The sequence below is a fragment of the Malaclemys terrapin genome, chromosome 6 (genome assembly GCF_027887155.1).
Source record: "Malaclemys terrapin pileata isolate rMalTer1 chromosome 6, rMalTer1.hap1, whole genome shotgun sequence".
Lineage (NCBI taxonomy): Eukaryota > Metazoa > Chordata > Testudines > Emydidae > Malaclemys > Malaclemys terrapin.
This window is the reverse complement of record NC_071510.1, coordinates 88,500,107-88,524,509: the sequence shown is the minus strand read 5'-3', so window position 1 is coordinate 88,524,509 and position 24,403 is coordinate 88,500,107. Positions and strand designations below refer to the sequence as shown.

The 24,403-nt window shown below is 43.2% G+C and overlaps 1 protein-coding gene across 1 annotated transcript; it reads right to left on the bottom strand.

Moving 5' to 3' along the window:
* Positions 1-6,096: 6,096 nt before the first annotated feature.
* On the bottom strand, positions 6,097-23,823 carry CRHBP (corticotropin releasing hormone binding protein). The gene is made up of 7 exons (XM_054032270.1): positions 23,662-23,823; positions 23,077-23,170; positions 22,558-22,715; positions 18,236-18,446; positions 15,436-15,584; positions 13,220-13,337; positions 6,097-8,019 (listed from the first exon to the last, which is right to left on the bottom strand). The coding sequence occupies exons 1-7, from the start codon at positions 23,740-23,742 to the stop codon at positions 7,862-7,864; spliced, it is 969 nt and encodes a 322-aa protein (XP_053888245.1). The 5' UTR covers positions 23,743-23,823; the 3' UTR covers positions 6,097-7,861.
* Positions 23,824-24,403: the final 580 nt, after the last annotated feature.

The following is a 24,403-nucleotide window of genomic DNA, read 5'->3' as shown; positions in this document are numbered from 1 at the left end:
TCTGACAGTTGCATCACAATGCCAGAGGTTTGAGTGTGGGATTGCTCATGCCCCTATTTCTTCCCGGCTCTGCTTCGTATCTTGTTTTCTCAGGAACCAACAGTAGCAAACTGCCTTCCAACTGTGGTTTTAAAGCATTTCTACTGTGCTCTCTGCAGTTAATAACCACTAAGGCCTCAATAAATACAGCAAGATAGGTTTAAATATGCATTGATTTTTCACATGAGGAAAAGCTGCATCTGCAGCACAAAGAATGGCTTGTGTTTTTGTGCAAAATACACGATGGTGTGGGCTTATACAAAAGCTTTATCAGCATGAGTTTGGAAGGCAACATTAATCACGAGTGGTGAAGCGACAAGTGAATCGTGCAGTTCATTCCAGCCAAATGCCAACAAACGCTGTGTGCATAACACTCAGCAGAATTACTAGAGACATTTATAGAGAATACTCCTTGTCATAGCCCTCCACCTATAAAGTTAGTATTTCTTAGTACCAAGATCCTGGATGTACATACCTTGGAAGAAGATAATTCTAACTACATTTTAATCCCTGAAAATAATCTAAAATAGCTTTTGCGTTAATAATATTGCTATTTTAAGGCCAAATATATTAGGTCATATTAGGACTAGAAAACAGTACTGCATCCCATTAGAGAGTCAGAAATCTACCTTTAAACCCTGTAACAATGTTAGAGAAAGAGGCACTGAGTTGGGGAGTGCCACTCCCCATCCTTTACTGAAAGTAGCAGGGACCTCCTCTCCTTGGCTTGGTGGAGCAGCTCTTCTCAACAGCTCCCCACACCTCTTTGGCTCTTCAGTTTCAATCTGCTTTAACCACTCACTGGGGGTATAGCAGCCATTTTCAGCCGTGAACTGGTCCTGAACTTTTGAACCCTAAATCTGTCACTGGTCCTGCGCTTGCTGCTTATCTTGCAGGTCAGACCAGGGTAGTTCCAGGGGAAAATTCCACCTTTGGGGAGGAAAGAAGCAAACATTTCTTAGGCAGTTTTTTAACGTGGTAGCCTGGTTCAGTGTGCCTTCTAAGTTTGAAATTCTACTGCTGGTCCCAGTGATCTCACCTGCTCTGCCCAGTGATCCAGTTTCACTGGGACTATATAATGCAAGGCTGTGATATCCATGGGTGAGATGGCCCCCTCGTATAGTAAAAACTTCATAAGGAGGCTTAGAGAGAGGTTCCTCTCTAGGCCAGTGGTTTTCAATCTTTTTTCATTTGCGGACACAATTTTGAATGAAGATGTGAACCCCTTTGGAAATCTTAGACAAAGTCTGTGGACCGCATGGGTTTGTGGATCACAGGTTGAAAACTACTGCTCTAACATCATTCCATTGGAACCCCTCCCAAAATGAGCTGGAGGACTAGCCCCAAACCTGCCACGTCCATATGCACACACTCTGTGGCTGCCTTGGCTCTAGAGTCCTGGGGTAAAATCCTGGCCCTATTGAAGTCAATGGAAGTGTTGCCCTTAGATATCAACCCAGTGTCCATCTCCTGCTGAGCACAGCAGTCGCTGAAAGAGGATTGGTGGGAGAGGTAATAGGGCTTGAGGCTGGGTCACCTCTTCAATCGATCTTCATGGGGTTGGTAGGGGAAGCACATAATTTCCCTGTCTCATGGCCTCAGGTAATAAAGGGCTGCCCTTTCCCCCCCCACAGATCCCAACCCTGCAGGGGCATAGTGCTGCAGAATCGCCAGTGGGGTAGGTGAGATCTGGAGGGTAAGAGGGAGCTGCAAGTGTGGAGGGCACACCTGGCCCCATGTCACAAAGTGCACGGGTTTGTGATAAATTGCACACCACGTGTTAGAATCAAAACTCCAAAATGCCTCATGTTAGGATTAATGCTATATACATATAAGATAGCCAATAACACGAGAGAAGCTGTGAAATGTTTGCATCAGTCTCAACATGTCTTCCAACCACACAATAGCACTGTAGCAACATAGCGGTCTGGGACACTAGCCAAATACTTTCATTTGGTTTGGAGGTACACAATCATTATTTAGTAATAGTGCCACAAGGAGTGGAGGAAAGTAATGTGCACTCTTAACGTGTGACACTATACCTTGGGGGAGTGCCCTGTAACCCTCATATTCATCATTTTTATATAATTGTGATATTTCATATAAAGCATGCCATGTAAGGTATCATGGGAAAGGTTATGATCTGGTGAAAGCCATTGTTCTATCTAAATATGTATATCGTTAGTGCATATGAAGATATGAGATTGTGTTGTGTGGTTGTTACTAAAATATGCTGTGAGTTGGGGTATCGCCCAGATATTAGATCCCCAGAGACAACAACAAGGGAGGTAACCAGTGCCCGGGCGGGTGTCAAACAACCATCAACAGCCATTGTCCAGCAAGAGAGTTACTTGCACAAGGCCACACCAGGGGAATTACTCACTTGCACAAGGCCACACATGGGGAATTGCTTAACCTTGCCTGGTGACTCAGCACGCCCACCAGACATGCTTGGTCTTGTGTTCTCCAAGCACATGGAATGAGGATATAAAATAGAGGAAAGAGGCCTCATGGTTTGTCCTATATCTCCTCCCACCTATGCTGAAGGCACCAAAAATGCTGGAGCTGAGGAGACTGGTCCCCTGGCTAACAGGGAGAGCCTGCGTATGAAAGACTGTAACCCTCCTGCAGCATCCAGTTGTGTGAGAAAAACTGCTTAGTCCAGATATTGCCTAGTGTATTAAGACTGAGAATTTAGACTGCGTGCTTATTTTTTATTTTCCTTTTGTAACTACTATAATTTTTGCCAATCACTTATAATCACTCAAAATCTATCTTTTTGTAATCAATAACCTTATTCTAGTGTTTATCCTTACCAGTGAGTTTGATTGAAGTATTTGGTAAATCTGCTCAGCTTTAAAGGGCTGTTGCATGTCCACTTTCCATTGATGAAGTGGTGAACCAATTAAAAAATTGCATTGCTCAAGAAAGGTCTTGAACAGCGCAAGATGGTATATTCCTGAGGTGCAAAGCTGGGAGCTGGTGTAATTTGGCTAGTGACTTGCTCTGTGTTAGTGGTTCTCAAACTTTTTTTTCGCGGACTGCTTGAAAATTGCTGAGGGTCTTGGCGGACCACTTACCAATTTTTCCAAATGTTGTTTGTACCGTTAGCTAACTATTATAAAGCACTTTGGATAAAAGCGTTATATAAAAAAAATTAATAATAATTAATGTTTTTTGTTCTACAAATAAAAGCACACAACTCATATTTTAATACCAGTAATCTTGCCTTTCTAATGCAATGGATGTGCCCTCTCTCCCCCGCCGCAGCAGCTCCCAAGCTGGGGCTGGGAAGGAGGAGAGTCTCTTCCTCTCTCCCCCACTGCAGCAGCCCCTGAGCTGGGGCTAGGAAGGAGGGGAGTCTCTCCCTCACCGCAGCAGCCACAGAGCTGAGGCTGGGAAGGAGGGCCGTCTCTCCCTGGCAGCTGCAGCCCTGGAGCTGGGGAAAGTTGCCTCTTTCTCTGACCACCGCAGCCCTGCAAGTCCCAAATTCCCCCCACCCCTTCTTCTCACCCCACTTCCCCCTCCCACCTACCCCCTATTTCCCCCAAGGCCACCACCTCACCTTACATGTGTGTCTTCTCCAGGGTCCCGACACCTAATTAGTGGAGCCACGCCTGTGCAGCTCCACTAATTAGATTCATTCTCTCGTGTACAGCCACCCAGAGGGAACTCTCCGTGGACCACCTGAATGGAGCTCGTGGACCACAGTTTGAGAACCTGTGCTCTGTGTGATTCGTGAGTGGCTCCGGGAGCATTCATGCAATATAGCTGGATGTGGGGCTCCACATGTGGATATACTGAGTGGTAACAGCACCTGGAGGGGTTTGCTGCTTGTCACCAGTAAGACATTGTAAGAGACAACGAAGATTAGCAAGTTAAGGGGGCACAGTGGCCGTACACAGAGCCAGTCCAGGCACCAGCTAAAGAAGCAGGTGCTTGGGGCGGCCAGTACCAAGGGGCGGCACTCCGGACGCTATTGGGGCGGCATGTCTGGGGTCTTCGACAGCAATTTGGCGGCAGGTCCCTCCAAAGAGTGGAGCGGAGCAATTGCACTGCCGCGGCTTTTTTTTTTTTTTTCCGCTTGGGGCAACAGAAATCCTGGAGCCGGGCCTAGCCCTACAGTCCCAGGTTGCACCCTGGGGATCCTGTCACATAGGTACACAACCATTATTCAGTACTAGTGTCACAAGGACTAGACCAGGGGTTGGTAACCTACAGCATGCGCGCCAAACACGCACGGGAGCCGATTCTGAATGGCACGCAGCCTGCCGGTGAGAGGAGGAGGAGGAGGGGCCGAAAAGCACCACGCTGGGGGAAGAAGCAGGGGAGGGTGAAGCTTGGCTGCAGCAGGACCAAACTTCTGCCTCCTGCCCCGGCAGGGGAGAGCGGTGTGGGGGGGTCCTGGCCCCCCACCACCCCACTCAGCCCCCCCGCCCACTGCTCTCCCCTGCGGGGGCAGGAGGCAGAAGCTTGTCCTGCGGCAGCCAAGCTTCCCTCCACCCCCGCTTTTTCCCACAGCTTGGTGCATTCTGGCCCCTCTGCCCCTCCGCCTCCCTGCCGGGATGGCCCTTGCGAGGGGGAGGGGGGAGAGCGGCAGGCTGCACACAGCTCCGTAGAGGAGGCAGAGAGAGGTAGGGATGGGCCTGGGGGAGGGGGTGAAACAGGGAATAACCCTCCCAGCCCTCTGCCCTGCACCTTCCCCCAACACCCAGCCTTTTGCCCTGCACCTCCACATACACCCCAGCCCTCTGCCCTGACCTCGAGTCGCCCTGCTCAGCCCACTGCAGGCCTAGGTGAACAGAACCCCAGGCTGGCAGTGGGCTGAGCAGAACCCCAGGCTGGCAGTGGGCTGAGCAGGCTGGCGGTGTCAGATCAGCATTTTAATTTAATTTTAAATGAAGCTTCTTAAACATTTTGAAAACCTTGTTTACTTTACAACAATAGTTTAGTTATATAATATAGACTTATAGAGAGAGACCTTCTAAAAAACATTAAAATGTATTACCGGCACACGAAACCTTAAATTAAAGAGAATAAATGAAGACTCGGCACACCACTTCTGAAAGGTTGCCTACCCCTGGACTAGAGAAAAGTAATGTGCACTCTTAACATTGGCTCAGTAATAAAACAGCACTTGCAGTACGAGAATATATCACTACTGCACTGTAAGCAACATTTACAATCCCAGGGTGTCAATTTAGACTTCATACCAAAACATTACAAATGCTGAAACAGCGAGCAGTAGCGTTCTTGTTCATAAGGTGGCAAGATGTTCTGGTGACTGCAGCAAAAGATGGTGCCTGGGCTAGCTATTATGGCTCGTTCTTCACATTGATTGTGTCCACATGCTGTATAACTGCCATGGTTAGTAAGCACATGAATAGCCATATGTCACCCTTGTCTGTGGTCAGTGCAACACATGGTTGTCTCCTTGCTATGTAGAATCTTCTACTGTGCTGTGTAACTGGGCTGACTGGTCCTCCTAGCCTATCTATATAGCATGGCATATTAAAGTGCATTGCCCTATATGTTGCTGGTGCCACTGTGCATACAGCTTCTAGGTCCTCTGGATACACCCCTTAGGCACTTCATTGCCTTGCAGCTTGTATAGCCATTTACATGCTTGCAAAGGAGGGTGTAAAGTACCATCAGCTCAGACACTTTCCACTCATGCTGATGTTAGAACGCTGCCTTCGCTTGGCATGGATATAAACTACTACATAATGTAAGAAGCAGCAGACAGTAGGCCCTCTATCCCCTTCCGCTGCTAGAGTATAGCATTTTAGGTTTTCCTGGGATACACTGATACAAAGCATGATGGGTGTCTCTCACACACACACACGTAATGTGATTGCACTGTGAGAAAGAAACGGCTGTGTGAACACCTCTCAAGCATGGTTTTTGTAACAGATTCTGAAGAGGGTGTCATGATCTGGTTCCAAAAAGATAATTTTACTGTTACTCCTTTTTCACACACACAGATAGCCGAAATGCAGGGCCCTGCAGGTTGTTTCCACTAGAAGGAGAAATTGATGATAGAGACAGGTATTTTCTTTGATGCAATCTTGTTTATTTACAAAGACTATACACAAAATCCTGTCTCCCTGAATACTGTAGGAACAAATAGTAGGAGAAAGTTTCTTTGCTTCCTATTCCAAGCCTGCCTTCCCAGCCAGCATTCTGTGCCCCAAAAGTTTTCTCTCAGAGCCACATTACCAGCATTTCTGTTACTGTCAGCTTGGCTTTCTGCTTGCTTCTGTCTTCTCTCACACAGAAATGCACGGTCCCACAAAACAAAACCCAGCTATAAACCCTCTACCCACATCATTCTAATTCCTGTGCAGACTCGCATGTGTTTTTGGTTAAGGCACTGCGTGTACCTGTGTTTAGGACGAAAACTCCTGTTATTTCATAAAGGAGCCTAACTGTTTCTTATCGCTATCTTAAGTGAGGGGTAGTGGTTACACCCACCTGTTTCAATGATGATTCACCCAACCCACAACAGATTTTATAGGTTCAGAACAGGGTCCCCAAAGGTAGGCTCCTACAGAAGTGTCAGTTTTCAGAGATGCTGAGGCCCTAGCAACTGCCACTGATTTCAGTGGGAGCAGATGAGTGGTTGGTAGTTCTGAAAATCAGGACATTTGTTTAGGTGCCTGAATATGGATATAGGAGCCTAATTTTAGGGACCCAGTATTAAAAATCTCAGCCATGTCACCAAGGCCTAAATTTAGCAGCAATAATTTCAAAGATGTGAAGAATCAATCGAGAAGTGCTCCTGAGATACACTTGAGATGGAGCCTTATTTTTCTAAGGTAGGATCATTTGTGTAATGCTGATATTTCAAAATACTGTTATCCTTCTGGAAGCTGTACTTGGAGTGCTAACACAATATTCCCCTCTTATGGGTAGGTAAAGGTCCAGGGACAAAAATACCTGTATTTATAGGTACTTATACCCACACTTTCCTAATAGTGCCCACTTAATTATCTTTACTGTTTAAGGTCTTTAATTAACTATTAAATCAGTGCTTATTGTAAGTCTTCATATGGGTATGCAACAGTGCAAACCGAATTTGTGGCCATAATGTTACTTTAATGGTCCAGTTTTACCGTGACAGATGTCCAAGATTATCATTTCCAACAAAACTGCACAAGATTTACAAAGTTAACCAGAGAGTTAAACAGCTTCTCGGACAAATGCAACATAAAATTTTGCCAACACTTTGAATGTATTTATTCATGTTTGGACTTGTGTAAGGAAAAGTTTCCATGCTACAAATGTTTTTATTAAAAACAAGTAATTAGAAATAAATAATAGTACATTTATAGTAATAAATAAGCAATCTTTGCACATACTAATAATGAATTTTCTATTATAAAACTGATGTGCATTCCACCATAGTTTTTTCTTTTTGTGCGTGCATCTGATATAAAAAGATAAAGTTGCTAATTGAATTTGATATTAATTTGTAGTTTTTATGCGTGCTCAAACTAGCTACACAGAGGATTTTCGCCTATGTCCTTTTGAATTAATAATTATATTGGGAACATAGTCATCTGTTCTCTTTATTAATTTTGGATACAATAAAGGAACCTAAATATTGCACACAAAAAACAGTATTATGATAAATAGAAAGATTAACACATTAGGTCATTTTTCCTGATTGGTCATGGGAACAGCTGTTTAATATGAAAAAGATAAGGATGCTTATGCCATAGAAAGTTTGATAATACTAGTTAGTTAAAATTAAAAGTACATTTTTTATCAACCAAGACCATATTTTTGCTAGCAGCGTGAAAATGCTTTGAATGGTTTCTCAAATACTAGGGAAGCAGAACTCCTCAATGCTATTCTCCTTTCTGTTTTCCAATTCATATTGGTCAAGCTGGTGATACTCAAATGACACACGATTAATATGCTTGCCACTAGACACCATTCGTAGTACAGTATTGTCACAGCCAATCTTCATTTGAGCTAATCAATGAAAAGATAGGGTTTTACATTATGTTAGGAATTACTAAATACAAATACCTCACTTTTATAGTATAACATGCCTAAATATATAGTTGAAAGTATCCATTCTTATATAGTAACTTTCTGACTATGATGAACTTTTCACCCAACTGACTGTAGAATGATGACACTACTGAATGAATACAAGTTAAATATTAACAAAATTAAAAAATACAATTTTGTATTTTTATATTAATGTTTAAATGGTTTGACCATTTCACCAAATGTTCTATTTACTAATACTAATTCCATACGTTATTTCCACCTGTTCCCTTTCTATGTCTATAACCTGAAATGTATATGAATGTTAAATGCCATTGATGATAATATTTAAAGGAAACCATTCCCGACCATGGAGGTGTCATTAATAAACCATTTGTGAAATATTTCCTATTGAAAGAATGACAGTTTTTAGGTGGCAACACCAAGAAGATTCCTCCTAATGTAAAAAGTGTGTTTAAATTCTAGTACAGTACAGCATGCCCAAATGGGGAACACTCACATTAATCGCATTTTCTTAAGACAACACTCCATAGGAGAATTCAGGATGAGAGTACAATGTGCACAGTAACACAATTAATGGGGGAGTATCGAAACAGATGTCTACTTCAATCCTGCCTCTTTTCATTACAACAAAGTAAAAGGGCAGGGGCATGCACTGTGGGAAGATGAATTTATCTTTAATAAGAGGAATTATGGATCAATCCGCCTAAATTCAATACCTAGAAAGAAGCTGGAACAAATTATTAATCAGTTTGTAAACACCTAAAGAATAATAGGGTTATAAGGAATAGCCCAAAAACAAATCATGTCAAACTAACCTAATTTCCTTCTTTGACAGTTATTGGCCTAGTGGATAGGAAGAAAGCAATAGACGTGATATATCTTGATTTTAGTAAGGGTTTTGACACAGTCCCATATGACATTCTCATAAGCAAACTAGGGAAATGTGGTCTAGATGAAATTACTATAAAATGGGTACACAATTGGTTGAAAATTCATACTCAAAGTGTAGTTATCAAAGATTTGCTATCAAACTGTGAGAAGGTGTCCAATTGTGTCCTGCAGAAGTCAGTCCTGGGTCTGGTACTATTCAATATTTTCATTAATAATTTGGATAACTGAGTGGAAAGTATGCTTATAAAATTTCTGAACGACAGCAAGCTGTGTGGGGTTGCAAGCACTTTGGAGGACAAGATTGGAATTCAAAATGGCTTGGTAACTTGGAGAATTGGTCTGAAATCAACAAGATGAAATTTAATAAAGACTAATGCAAAGCATGGCACTTGAGAAGGAAAAGTCAAATGCACAAATACTAATGGGAAATAATGGGCTAGGCAGTAGTACTGGAGAAAAAGATCTGGAGGTTATAGTGAATCACAAATTGAATATGAGTCAACAATGAGATGCCATTGTGAAAAAGACTGATGTATTAACAGGAGTGTCTTTTTTTTAAATAATGGAGATATCCCATTTCCTAGAACTGGAAGGGACCTTGAAAGGTCATTGAGTCCAGCCCCCTGCCTTCACTAGCAGGACCAAGTACTGATTTTGCCCCAGATCCCCAAGTGGCCCCCTCAAGGATTGAACTCACAATGCTGGGTTTAGCAGGCCAATGCTCAAACCACTGAGCTATCCCTCCCCCCCTTCTGTAAGACACAGAAGGTAACTGTCCCACTATACTCAGCAGTGGTGAGGCCTCATCTGGAATATTATGCCTGGTTTTAGGTGTCATACTTTAAAAAAGATTTTGGCAAATTGCAGAGTCCAGAGGAGAGCAATAAAAATAATAAAAGGTTTAGAAAACCTGACCTGTAGAGGAAAGGTTAAAAAAAAGGCCATGTTTAGTCTTGTGAAAAGAAGACTGAAAGGGGACCTGATAACAGTCTTCAAATATGTTAATGGCTGTTATAAAGAGGATGGTGATCAATTGTTCTCCGTGTCCACTGAAGGTAGGACAAGACGTAATCAGCTTAATCTGCAGCAAGAGAGATTTGGGTTAGATATTAGGAAAAACTTTCTAACTAGAAGGGTAGCTATGCTCTGGAATAGGTTACCAAGGGAGGTTGTGAAAGCCCCAGCACTGGAGGTTTTTAAGAACAGGTTAGACAAACACCTTTCAAGGATGGTCTAGGTTTATTTAGTCCTGCCTCAGTGTGGGGTGGATGGACTATACAACCTCTTGAGGTTACTTCCAGCCCTACATTTCTATGGATAGCTGATTATTTACATGGTTATTCCACCCCATTGGTTAAGAGGCATCAAGAGATCTGTGTTTCCATGTTGCATTACCAATGAGTAAGGATACGATTCTGTCATGGACATCATGGATTCCATGACTTTCTGGGACCTCCGTGACTACTTCTGGGTCAGGGCTGCCGGAGCAGAGGCTGGGGTTGGGTCAGCCCCTACCACAGGAGCAGCGGCAGGTCTGGAGCAGCTGCAAGCCTCGGCAGTGCTCTGTCATCCCTCTCCCCCAGGTATTTTTAGTAAAAGTCAGGGACAGGTCATGGGCTTCTGTGAATCTTTGTTTACTGCCCATGACCTGTTCCTGACTTTTACTAAAAATATCTGTCAGAATCTTAAACTTACCAATGAGGGAATGTGACATTTTCCTTACTATTAACCTTCCCTCATATCAAAAGGCAGTGCAGACATATCCCTTGTGCCTTCCTCAATGCGTCACCTTTGAAATATACATCTTTGTGCTATCCCTTTTTCAGAGCCCAAACATGTCCTTTTTAGGATGAACCTGAGCTCTAAGATGTGACGATTGTTCCTAAAGCTTCATAGCAGCACATTATGCTGAAACTAATCCATCCTGCTTCAAGTCAGTTCTATAGGATTTATGTTAAAAAGCAACAAAGGGTCCTGTGGCATCTTTAAGACTAACAGAAGTATTGGGAGCATAAGGTTTCGTGGGTAAGAACCTCACTTCTTCAGATGCAAGTAATGGAAATTTCCAGAGGCAGGTATAAATCAGTATGGAGATAACGAGGTTAGTTCAATCAGGGAGGGTGAGGTGCTCTGCTAGCAGTTGAGGTGTGAACACCAAGGGAGGAGAAACTGCTTCTGTAGTTGGATAGCCATTCACAGTCTTTGTTTAATCCTGATCTGATGGTGTCAAATTTGCAAATGAACTGGAGCTCAGCAGTTTCTCTTTGGAGTCTGGTCCTGATTTATGTTGTTGCTCATCTCTTTTCCCATTCTCTCACCTGTCCTCATTTCTTCCATCCTCACACTTTTTCTACACTTGCTCCCACTCTTTCTCCATTTCCTTTTCCCCTGTGTTCTATTGTACCTTCTGCCTCTCTCTTTTTTCTTCCTCTGCTTCTCTCCCCTTCACTCCTTAATCTTCATCCTGTTAAATCCTCTGTGCACTCAGAGTCCTCACTGAAGTCAGTGGAACTTCTCAATATGGAGGTCCCACAGTAATGAGCTCTGTCTTTCTCATTGCTTCTCCAATTATTCTGCTGTATCTCTCCATATACCTGTGTTTTCCAAATATGCATTAGGAGTGGCATCAGGCCCCAAACCTTGTCAGAGCTGATTGAGCCTGTTATTAAACCCTGCTTTGTGATGAGCTGCCCAAGGAGGAGTTTGGCATTAACCTTTGTAAACCATTTCAAGAACTCAAAGTGGCCTTTTGTATTTGGAGGGAGCCTGAATCCACTGACTCCCAACCCTTCAGATTCATCCTGACAATATAGTATTGTATGATTTCCCTTTCTCTCATTAACTGGAGCACTATTTCACACTATTCAAAAGCTGCCTTGGAAACAATATTACCTCATAGGAGCATTCAGCGTAGGCTCAGTAACGTTTTTTTTTTTTTTGTCTGAGACTTTAATTCTGTTTGCTATGGTATAGAGCAGTTTTTCTCAAATGGTGGGTTGTGACCTCAAAGATGGAACATGAAAGGCAATTGGGGGTCGGAGGAGATGTCACGAGCTGCTGAATTACAATCTAAAGCAAAGAAAATCTCACTGCCCCGTACACCCTTACTCGTCACGATCAAGAGTTTTCTGTCAACCTCTCGAATCACATATCCACAAAAGTACATTATATAGGCTTATTATTGTCCCACATACATTTTTACTCTTTCTTTTATAGTAAATATAAGGAGACTGCAAAAACTTTTTACTTTGAATAACAGGTCATCAGCCTGAAAAGCTTGAGTTATGCTAATTTAGAGCTTCTCTAACATCCTGCATGTTAGAGGAAATTATGTAAGCAGTACATTTTTTCCTTTCCAAAGGAAGAGAAGGCTCTTGGAACTAGAGCTGGGTGAAATTTTTAGGACAAAACTTTTTCATCAAAAAATGTAGATTCAGGTCGACCGAAACATTTAGCTAGTTTATACTGAATTTACCGAACAAAATCTGAAAAAATCAAAATGTTTTGTTTTGATGTTTTTAATGTAACATTTTAAGCATTCAATTTCAAAATGACTTTTTGTTTTGTATTTTAAATCAAAGGTATAAAAAGGTTTAAAAAGGTATTAAAAACCACCCTCAAATATTAAACATTTCATTTTGGGTTGGACAAAATATTTTGTTTGACCTGAAATGTATATTTTTTTAACTACTTTGGTTTTCCAAAATATTTTAAACATTTTGCTTTTGAATCACCTTGAAATTATAATATAAATATATAATTTTATATATTTTATAAATATATATATATATATATATATATATATATATATATATATATATATATATATATATATATTCAATTTTTCGGTTCAGTCACCAGACCAAAAAATTGCTTAATCACATCACACTACTTGGGACTTTGAGTAACATACGAAGTACTCCTCCCACTCCACTCAGAACTTGCCTGCCCTGTTTTGACCTTATTATGGTTGCTAAGAACATCCTTGTGTTGCAGGCCTTATTGACTATCTGTAATAAGAATGAGTTGTTGTTTTTAAATTGAAGCTTAACCCTGCTGTGGTTTCTAGTCTGTCCTTAGGTTCTCCATCTGAGGGCTGTGATACAGGAAACCTAAACCCACTGGCTGCACTCTTAACAGCTTTGATTCTCAAGTTCTGCTCCATATGAAATACCCAAGCCTACCAGGAAATCAGATTTCTGCTGTACTCTATTGCTAATTAATTATTTCCTCATGCACAAATTTAAACAAAAGAAGATCTCACCAGAACCATGAAAAGATTGGCACAGATCAGCTAGAGGGAACATCTTGGAGGGGTCTAATCCAGTTCCACCCAACAGCTCCACAAAATCTCCCACTCCTGCACAGCCTGTTGATGGTTTCTATAAAGACAGAGACAGAAGACACATTTTGAATATACTTAATAAATTAAACAGCCTTTAGATATCACTGAAGTCAATGGGAGTTGTGGGCACTCCTGTAAAAATCAGGCCACTTTTGGCCTGTTTAATGCTCTAATTTGAAGTTAGCAAATTTAATTTCCTTAAGAGACCATACAAGTAACCTGTAGATGGATTTTGCCAATAGGAGTACCCAATTATGGTTTTGGATCACGTTGGTTCTAGCAAACCAAATCATCCTATCAAAAGCAGTAAGATACTATAGCTGTGGCGCTGAAATATATTACCTTTGCAAAGTTTAGTCAATTAATTTTTGCTGCTAATATAATCCTAACTATAAATTCCACATAGACACACACAGCTGTGCAAATAACTGACTTTTTGGTTCACTGGCAATTATGAAAAATAAAAAAATTTAAAATGTTTCAAGTAGACCCTGAAAACAATTTTTTGTTTTCAAACTGAAAAGTCAAAGAAATTGTTTGGGTTCAAATGAAATGTTCAAAAAAATGTTTCATTTCAGAGAGAGTGCACGCCCCACTCTGTTTCAGCATCGCATTACATTTCTAGGTAGTTGTCAGTGTGACAACTAACCAGACTATGTTGTTCACTAAGTTCACTTACAATGAAAAATATCAGGAGAGCACAACATTCCCCCTCCATTTTTCCCAAGTAGGGAGCATTGTGAAAGGAAGAGAAACCCCATTTTAGCAGACCTAAAATCCACTGGGGCAGGGTGAAAGAGGATTTTGGAGCCAACACAAGAGTCCCCTCCCTGCAATCCTGGGGAAGCCCCTCAGTACATTTTGGCTTCCATGGACTGAGGGAGCTGGGGAGAATCTCTTTCTGCAGCTTCAGTGTCTTGGAAAATTGCAAAGATTTTCTTCTGTGATTTAATGCTGACTGCCAGCATTACCTTATACCGACTCCCATTCTACTACTTCAACCCATGGTAAGAGCTGTGCTCAGTTAGTTGCCACTATTACTTTTCCTGTTACAATCCCACGTCTGCTGTTAATGATTGTCACACTCATTTTGCACACTACCCTATGCCAAATTGGTGCAAATTACATTTCTAGGCAACTTCTGCCACCATTTATGTGATTGGAGGCCCAGAGACTTCAGTGAGACAAATGGGACTCCTGGTGGGACAAAAGAGGTGTGCATCTGTTGGCAGGATCGGATCCACAGGCATTTTCAGCTAGTTTATAATGGGCAAACTCTGTTTTTTCACTTAGGAGACCTACATTTATTCCGGGTTTTTTGCCCTGGCAATAACCTAAGAACTGTGTTTGGGGGAACACTCTCTCTCCTTGGTCAGAGACAACCATGTAAATCCATGCAAGGAGTGACAGTAAGGCAAGGTGATACATGGGTACTGGTTTGAGCTGGATCCTCAGAGATTTAAGATATGCGATCGCGATCTAAAAAAAAAAGCCGCGATCGTGATCTGTGGCGGCAATTCGGCGGGAGGTTCTTCACTCCCAGGCGGAGTGAGGGACCGTCCGCCGAATTGCCACCGAATACCTGGACCTGCCGCCCCTCTCCGGAGCAGCCTCCCCAAGCACCTGCTTGAGAAGCTGGTGCCTGGAGCCGGCCCTGCCTGTTGTGGTCCAAATGGGTTCTATGATCTTCAGAGGAAGCCAGTCAGCAGAGTTTCCCCGACTCAACTCAAGGTACTAATTTTATACCATTTCCATAGATTTCAAACCACCCCAGGTCCAATTCTGCAAGTTAACAAGTCCCCTCCCCTCCTACTGAAATAAGAAGGGGCAGAGAGTTCTCAGCACCTCATGGGACTGGGTCCATTGTAAACAGATTCCTGCTTTTAATGTCTGTCATTCTAAACACACCCATAACCACACAATATGTGTTACCCTTTTGCCTGTTTAGGACCATCACTACTTGTGTCAATGTAGATTGCATGCTCTTTTGAGCAGAAGCCCTTGGTTTCTTATGAGATGCCTAGCACATATAAGGGCACTCACCATATTAATAATAGTAAATATACAAATGATACTTTGTATAACCTCTTCCAGCTGAAGACAGTAACTTACTATGACACAAACAAACAACTCACCTTTAAATGGAGGCTATTTAAATGTCCCAGTATAAGGTCAGATATTTTTATCACCACTGGATAGATTATGGAAAAACTGCAGTTTCTGTGCTGATGAGGAATTACCATGGTAAACCTTCCAGTAGGGGTCTGAGAGATGACATTGCAAGCTTTAGCACAGGAAAAAGATACAGAATAATTATTTGGACAGTAGTCACAATCTGCATACAGCAAAGATGTAGACATCCAACTGTGTTCTAGACACTTTTGATGTAATTGCAGCTCACAGGCCAAACTCACAGGGCCAGATTCTGCTCTCTAGGACCTCTGCTGACTTCAGCAGAGTTATTCTGATTTACAGCTGGTGTAATCATGAACAGAATCTGGCCTGCATGCTGTGTCATTACACTCCCAACATAGGCCAGTCTGCCCTCTTCACTGTGTCCCATTTTCTCAAATAATAGATGCTATCAAAGAACAATTCATTTTATTATAAATAGAATGCTGAAAAGAGATTCCCTCAGCATTTCCTTTGGCTAGTACATGGCATTGTTCTCTAGCAATGGCCAGCATATCACTCAGAACGTAATATCACATGCCAAAGAACTTGAAGAAACTCCTTTTAGCTGAGTATTTTAGACTACATCTACACTGTAGCTAGGGGTGTAATTAGAAGGTTTTGTAGATTATCTATACTACCTTTAATCTAGCTAGTTTGCTAAAAATAGCAGTGAAGATGTGAAGGCTTGTGGTTTAGGGCTTGTCTACACTTACAGTGCTGTAGTGCTTAGTAAAGACACTACCTATGTCGACGGAAGAGCTTCTCCCATTGGTGTAGGTACTCTGTCTCCCAGAGAAGTTGTAGCTATGTCTATGAGAGACGCCCTCCTGATCAGGAGTTAGATCAGTATAACTATGTCGCTCAGGCGTGTGGATTTTCCACACCCCTTCGTGATGTAATTATATCAACATAAATTTGTTAGTCTCTAAGGTGCCACAAGTACTCCTGTTCTTCTTTTTGCGGATACAGACTGACACGGCTGCTACTCTGAAACCAACATAAGTTTGTAGCATAGACCAGGGCTTAGCTATACTTGTGGGACATACAAGCCTGCCTGCCCTCCCCAGGTACATCCTTGCATTGCTAGCCCTCATTGAAGCCTGCACCACCACATCCTCACTGCTATTTTTAGCAAACTGGTTAGATTAAAGGTAGTGCGGGTACATCTACACAAGCTGCAAATCATTCCCCTGACTGCAGTGTAGATGTAGCCTTAGACCTGATCCTGCAACTGACTCTGCCTGGGTTGACTCTTGTATCTTCATGGATTCCAATTGACTTCAGTGGGGCTCTGCACAGGAGCAGGGGTTTCTTAGGGATTAAGACCTAGCTCTTGGTCAGTACTGAATAATAAGCTAAATATTACAAGAAGTCCCCTAGCTATTATCTTACTTTATATAACTACTAAAACATTAATTGATAGCCATGTTCTGCCCCAACTTACTCACACTGAAATGGATCCCATTGAAACCAGAGAGGATGAATATTGGTTTTATTTTAAAATCTTCATTAAATTGATAGATTCAGTGGCAGTTTACCTTGTGTCTCAGTGGCGCAGAGCTGCAATTGTTTTTGGCACACTTGCTCCTGCCATATTTAAGGGCCTATATTTTCATTCCAAGGAATCTTTCACCTTTAAAGAGGATTTATTCTAATGTATGGCTCAGACATTGTCCCTAGATCCACACAGAACCCGCTGTGTGCAGCTCACCTCCCACCCTGCTCGATCCTGCAGGGGACCCACGATCTGGTTCAGGGTCCACCCTGCGGAGCAGGAGACGGGATGGGCTGAAGAGAAAGTGAGTGGAACCGGGGAATACAGGTCTCCCCCTATCCTGGCCCTGGGTGTTGTATTGTCATTTCCTCAGAGCAGTCACAGGCAGGGGCAGGCTCCAGAGGAGCCATGCTGCAAAGAAGCGGCACCAGCCCCCACAGCCTTTCATATGGGGAGGGAGGAGATTAAACCCTCTCTTTCCATGGGGGAGCCTCACAGAGAATTCCTTCCTCCGAGTTTCCTCCCATGCACAGGATGGTTTGGGTCTATAATAAAAAGTAGAGCATATTCAGTGTGGGTAAGGGTGGCCGAATTGCACTCTGAGCTAGTATGTTTATCAAATGACTAGTATCTGGACTGAGTCGAATAGTACTTGTCAAATAAATTGTTTGCTGAATTTTGTGCTGTGTTTTGAGTAAATATTTTTTATTTGGTCAGTTAATTGACCTGTGCAAATCATTTGAACAGACAGTCATTGAATAATTTGGCAAAATTCACCACATATTTCAAATAACATATTTGAATATTTTTTCTCATTGCATACCCAGCTCTATGATCTTTAAAGTAATACCAATTACTCTTATTGGATATATTAACATTATCGATTGAACAAATCTTCTTTGAAATAAAAATTCCTTGGCTCTTACATATAGCAAACATTCTTAAAAAAATCTCTCATATTTCACTGACTCTCTCTCTCAATGTGAGACACGAGTTTAGCCTATATCGGTAATTTCTGAATCAGGTCCTCAGCTGGTATAAATTGTCATCGCTCCATTGAGCGATGTCACTTTACAGCAGCTAGGAATCTGGTCCTCTATGTCTATTGATTTACTGAAGACTTCAAAACGATTTCAGAGAGAGTGGTTTTAAGTTTATCAGCTTCTTTTCAACTGTACTGGTTCATAATAATTGGTTCTTTTTGGTTCCTAATCCAAATGTAGTCCATCTGACAATCCAAGTAGCAATATGAAAATCAGACTTACGGAAGAGGTTGGCATTTTTCTTTATTGTAAATGTAAATCCATTCCCAGGTTCATGAATCCTGAAGAAGATCATTGCCACATTCTGGGATGACCTGATGCTCCTTCGGATGTTGCCGCTGTCACAAAAATCGATATATCTTTCTGAAGTAGGGAGAGGATGGTCCAAAGAACTAGGAAACTTCTCACCTTTGAGTATCCAGCCATCAAACACCTACAGGGGTTCAGTGATTCAAAGAACAGCTCAGGTTTGTTACCATTCTGTCAGCAGTCTCCAGACGTGTCAAAGATTACAGAGTGTAAAAGATGTAAGAAAGGCTCCACTTTAGAGTTTTCCTCTAAAGGTGGAGTTTGAGGGTGAGATTTTCAAAAGCACATAAGGGAATTAGTAACACAGGACCCATTTATTTTTAATGAGCTCCTAACTCCCCTAGATGGTTTTGAATAACCAACTCTGAAACATGAAACTTCACATTGATCTTTCCCACAATGATGCCACTTCAATAAGGAATACAAACTTGTATTTTACAAATCCTTGGCAGAATTCAAGCCCTCCCCCTCATGTTTAAACATTAAAGGGATTAAAAACCAATCCTTCCTGACATTTTTACAGAGGGTCTTGTGTTTTTCAGACTCCTATGCTTTTGAAGGCAGTGCTTATGGACTTGATACATCTCATGCTTTGTGCTCCTGGAAATAATATCAGATCTCATGGGAGATCAATGTTAAAAGATGCTGAAAGATAACATATTTTGCATGGTGGCAACTGACAGAACAATGCATCTTCACAGTCAACATCCATTCTCTGAAGCTTCCTGTCTGGCTTTGCTGTCCTGCCTGATGCTGCTCCCCACCCTCTGTACATCCTATCTCTCTGCTTCCAGAGCCCTGCTACAACGTCTTTCTCTCTGGTTCCATAGCTATGCCCTTACCAATCCCTCACCCTTGCTGAATCCATCTCACCTTCCCCCTCATCCCAAACAGCCTTCCAATTACCTGTGAAGGTTTGACAGCCAGAGTTTCAGTCCAACAAGCCTGGAAAGTTTGAGTGAGATTCTGAGGAACTGAGTGTGTGCTGTGTTGTGGGTGGTTGTGTGTTGGAGGTGAAAGGTTGTTCATGGAAGTGAGGAGTCTGTGAATGCATTTGAGCATGCTATACTTCTAGGAGAAAGATCTGTGAATGGAATCTGGTTGGGATTCTGATGCTGTTTTACCTGGTGATCACCTTGGTTTTCGTTGGTTGTGCTGGGAGGAAAGCCACTTGTGCAGCCTTATCAGCAATTTAACAACCTTTCTTGTATAGGGAGGTATTGGTCCCACATCAAAGGCACAGAAATGCAGCTGTATTCTAGGTCAGAGAGTGACTAAGTATTTTAAGATCATATAGAGTTCTACCCTGCAAACTCTACTTGTGAGTAGATGACTTCTTCCATGAATAAAGGTTTTCAGAATGATGTCCTTAGATGGTAAGGTCCTATTTATACTTCAGGGACATGTACCATGTGTTCATATTATTTACATTTATATTATGGTAGCCACAGAGGAATCAGCCAGATCAGGTCTCATTGTGCTAGGCACTGCACAGATACTAAGAAGTAGACATTCCCTGACCCAAAGAGTTTACAATCTAAACAGATAACACAGAACAGGTGGGTGAGTGAAACAAGTGGATGGCAGGATGAGCTAACAAAAATAATATGCTAGCTGTATGAGCGGTCCTTCGCCAATGAGTAGCAATAATCCCAATTTGCCACCTGCTTCACTCTCATTCTCATGTTGTGTCTTGCTCAGTGCTCGTCATATCTTATGTACCTAAAAAATAATGCTTATATTAGCTATCATCTTCTTGGTAATTTCTACAGGTAGATCTTGCATTATAATCCTAACCCAGAAATGCCAAACAGCCTCAACTAGTAGTGGATCTGTTGTTTTTTTGACACCAGGTGTTTAGTCCAAAACCACCAATGAAATTAGAATAATCTGTGTTTCTATATTCTCTGCGGTTAAAAGAAAGTAACTGCTGGTGTTTCAGTCAATGCATAGAAGATAAATGTATGTATTGTATGTTTAGGCTATACTTTTCCCAGGGGTAATGTTGGTTGTATTTAATGAAGAGAAGATGGAGTGAGAATCCCATGGTTTAAAACTATCATTTTATTATTATTATTATTATTATTATTTATTATTATTACTGTTCCATTATTACTAAGCCAAGCTTTTGACTGACCTCATCTAGCATCAGCGTCAAACATGTCACCATCTCAACCTCTAACTATTAATTACTTTGCCTCTGCCTTTTTCCACTTGAAATGTTTTAATGCTCGTTTTTAATTGGATAGAAGACATTCCTGAGCCCTGGCACTTCAGCTTGAAAAATCAGCATGATAAATCTTCAGTGAAGACTTCCTGCCAGTATTACTGTTTGTGCTAGGTCAGACCTTTTCCTTTCTGTGCCTTTCCTTTTAATGAGGGAGACGTGGTAGGTGAGGTAATATCTTTTATTGGACCAAGGGTACAAATTTTGGAGCTTCATAGAGCTCTTCTTCAGGTTTGAGGAAGGTACCCAGAGTGTCCCAACTTGTATTTAGCTTAGGCATGCTGTTAACCTTCCCCAGACCTGAAGAAGAGCTCTGTGAAACTCCAGAGCTTGTACCTTTCACCAACAGAAGTTGATCCAATGAAAAAATATTACCTCATCCACTTTGTCTTTTTCTCATCCTGGAACCAACTGGGCTACAACATTTCCGTCTCATCTCACTCTGAGGCTTGTGCTGACCATGAAAGAACATGACAGTAACCATTGCATCAAATTTGCCCTTACAGTGTTCTGAGAAACTTTGTGAGAATACTGTTTGTCAGAGCCAGAACAAATGAAGTACCTGCACTGCAATTAGCTTAACTGAGCAACTACCCTTTGAGCGCTGATTCCCATGTCTTCTCATTGCTTTTACTCAGCAAGCCATTACATGCTTCAGTGGTCTTCATGTAGAGCTCTTAGAAGCTAAGGGCCAGATCCTGCAAGCGTTTAGTGAGGAATCCTTATGCTTATGGGGAAAGGCTTTCTTACCCAAGGATCAGACCCCAGATCTTCTAGAGCAGCAAATCCTGATCAAGTGGCTACATGTGGGTGTTAGAATATAAGCAAGTAAGGCTGTTTGTAAGAATTGTGAAACTCAGAGCGTAGGTTGCAGGAAAATCCACGAAGGCCCCTAGTGAAGTTCTGTCTGAATTTTTCTGTCCCTAGAAAAGGTCCGGGGTCAAATGCCATGACTCCACAGGAGGTCCCCAGTATCACTTCTCCCCTAGTATCACTCACTGGCAATTTGTTAGTCTCTAAGGTGCCACAAGTACTCCTGTTCTTTTTGCGCATACAGACTAACACGCTACTACTCTGAAACCTGTCACTGGCAACGTGACACCTGTGGAAATCCCAAGGTGGGAGAGACTACAAAAGAGTAATACAGCAGGGATCTGTATTTCCACGGGGAAGTCAAAAGTCCAAGGCATGGCTTGGTTCATTCCACACCTCCTCCTTATTTCCTCTCCTCATCCCCAGACCCCTGCCGGGAAGGATGGAATTTGCACGTGTATAGCCCTTGCCCATGTTAAGATTGGGGGGCACCATGAGGTCACGACACTGGTACTTTGAAGCCTCCCCTGGTCTCATTAACTGAATTAAGTACTGGGTGAAAGTTTCTCCTTGGTGTAAGGCCATTGAACTCAGAGTTTTCCAGTGACGTTTTCTTCGTTCTGGAATATAATTGACCATGAGTCATGAAGTTCATTCTGTTTAAAGAGAACGCCGTGAAAAGCTCCATTGGAGCCATTTAAAAGAAAGAATGGACCAAGCCCCTCATCAGTAAACTGAAGCTAAAGAAATGCCTGTGCAGTGGAAATCCTCTGAGAGCTACAGTAATATCAACAGCATTCGTGTGATTCATCGTGTTACAAAAGCAACAACAAAGCAACACTAATGAAATGGGGCTAAGAGAGTAACTGGGCTTCTCTTTTAAACCTATCACATGAAAACGGGGAGGACGAAATAGCCGGGGGTCCTCTGTGAAAGTTCTGAAACGTTTGCACTGCAGTTTAGCAAGGAACTCCGCCTGCATTATGATCAGATCTTACAGGGGGAGAGTTTCAGAAACGCCTACGGGATTTAGGAGCACAAGTACCAATGGCAGTTACTTTTTAAACCCCTAAAATATACATCACACGCACACACATTTCCCCTCCATCCCCCCACACCCATAAATGCAATGCCTTGCGCCTGGCTAGTATACGGAGGACACAAGTATCATCACCAGGAGCTACCAGCCTCCTACCTTCAGGAAATCTCCCCCTTGGCAGTCAATATGGACGAAGTCGTAGTCTATTGTGATGAACTCCTCGGGGTCTCCTATGAAAAAAGCGGCACAGTGCAGCTGGGGCTGCTCGGCGGTGAAGGTGAACTGCCCCTCCACGCTCAGCATGTCGATGCATCCTGGAGAGACAGACTGCATCTGAGCACCGCTCCCCGCAGGGAGACCCGCGCCCAGGTCCCTCTGACCGTGCTGCAGAGGGACACCCCCGGACGCCCCCCCCCCGGAGAACTGAGCTGGGGGGAGTCGGAGGCTGCTCGGACTTAGACCTCCGTGCCAGGGGTCCAGGCTGCCCATCCCATCTCCCACTCCCTTCAGCCAGGAGCGTCCTGCTGAGCCCAGATCCCACGTGTCTGAGTTCTCACCCCGGATCCCCTACGCCTTGGCCTCAACCCCCTTCTCCCCCCCAGGCTCCCCAGTCCCGAGCCCCCGCTCTGAGCTCTCACCGGGGCTCCCCCTTAGCCGAGAAGCGAAGAAACTCACTGAGCGCCCGATGGTAGAGCTGCCTGCCTGACAATTCCCGCTTCAGGTCTGCGCTGAGGAGCAGAAAGGGCTCGTCCTCACCAGCACCCCTCGCCTGGGGAAAGAAACACTTGGGCAAGAAGAGCCTGGGCCAAGATGAAATGGGCTGATGGCAGCAGCCCCCCCCCCCGCTCCCTCGGCCTGTACCCCCCTGAAACAGGTGTCAGAGAATGGCCTCCCGCCCTCCTCCTGAGATGGGCCAGCACAGGCAAAGCTTTGTCTGAAACTTTCTGCCAGTCGCGGTCTAAGGCAACCAGCTCCACAGGGGACCAGAGCTGGAGAGCGAGAGCGAGCAATCCAGATACACGGTGAGTCTCTCAATCCCTTAGCCAAAATGCCAGCAGGCTGCGGAAAGGCGTACTAGCTGGGGAAATGGGGGAGAGGAACTGCTGCCCTTAATGTTACCTCTAGTCTGCCCCTAAGGATTTGGAAGGGAGTGGGAGGGGTAGAGGAGACAGACAGAATGCCCTAAACCTGGAACTGCAAGTTGGAAGAAGGCAGGAGAAGGTGTGATGAGCTGTGATAGGTGTCAGTTGCATTGCTCACCTCTAGGTATCTGGTTTCCCCCTTGAGGGCTGCCAAGAAGATCAGGATGCAGTGGCACTGAAGTCTGAAAGCAGAAGCCATGCTGGCACTTCCTCTCTGGTCCCTGCTTCTCTCTCACTGTCTAAGTTTTCTTTCTTGTCTGTGCTGATAGGCAGCAGCCTGTGGGGTTCCTTTGACAGACCCTTTTTATAGAGCTGTTGGGAGGGGAGGCACTTGGTCCCTGTACTGCTAGGAATTCAGTTACCATGGGTTACCCTATCTCAGTGACAAAGTACGTGGGTATGACGAGGGTCCAAATCACAGCCACACATTTCCAAGCCAGTCTAGCTCTTCTCGTTGGCAGCTGTCTTTTCTACTTACCTGTCTGGCATAGTTAAACAGCTACAGGGAGAAGCGCAGTGTCCCTCTGCACCTACTAAACGCGGGACTGATAGTTAGAATTAGCCCAACTATCCAAAGGCAAAGCAGGAAACAAAGAGCCTCCCCGCATCCCTCTCCCCTTACATGGAATTTCACAGCACATCCTGGAAAGGCAGCAGCAGCATCCCACACTGAACCAGAACCTGTTCCTACGCTATGTTAACTGGACCCTCTGAATTCATGGGTGTCTGCAATGCTATCGGTGCCTACAAGGGCTCTTACCAATTGTTTGCTAGACTATGAGATGCTTTGCATAGTGTTATATGAACATTAATTAATTATCCCTCACAATGCCCTTGTGGAGGAGGTAGGTAAATGGGGT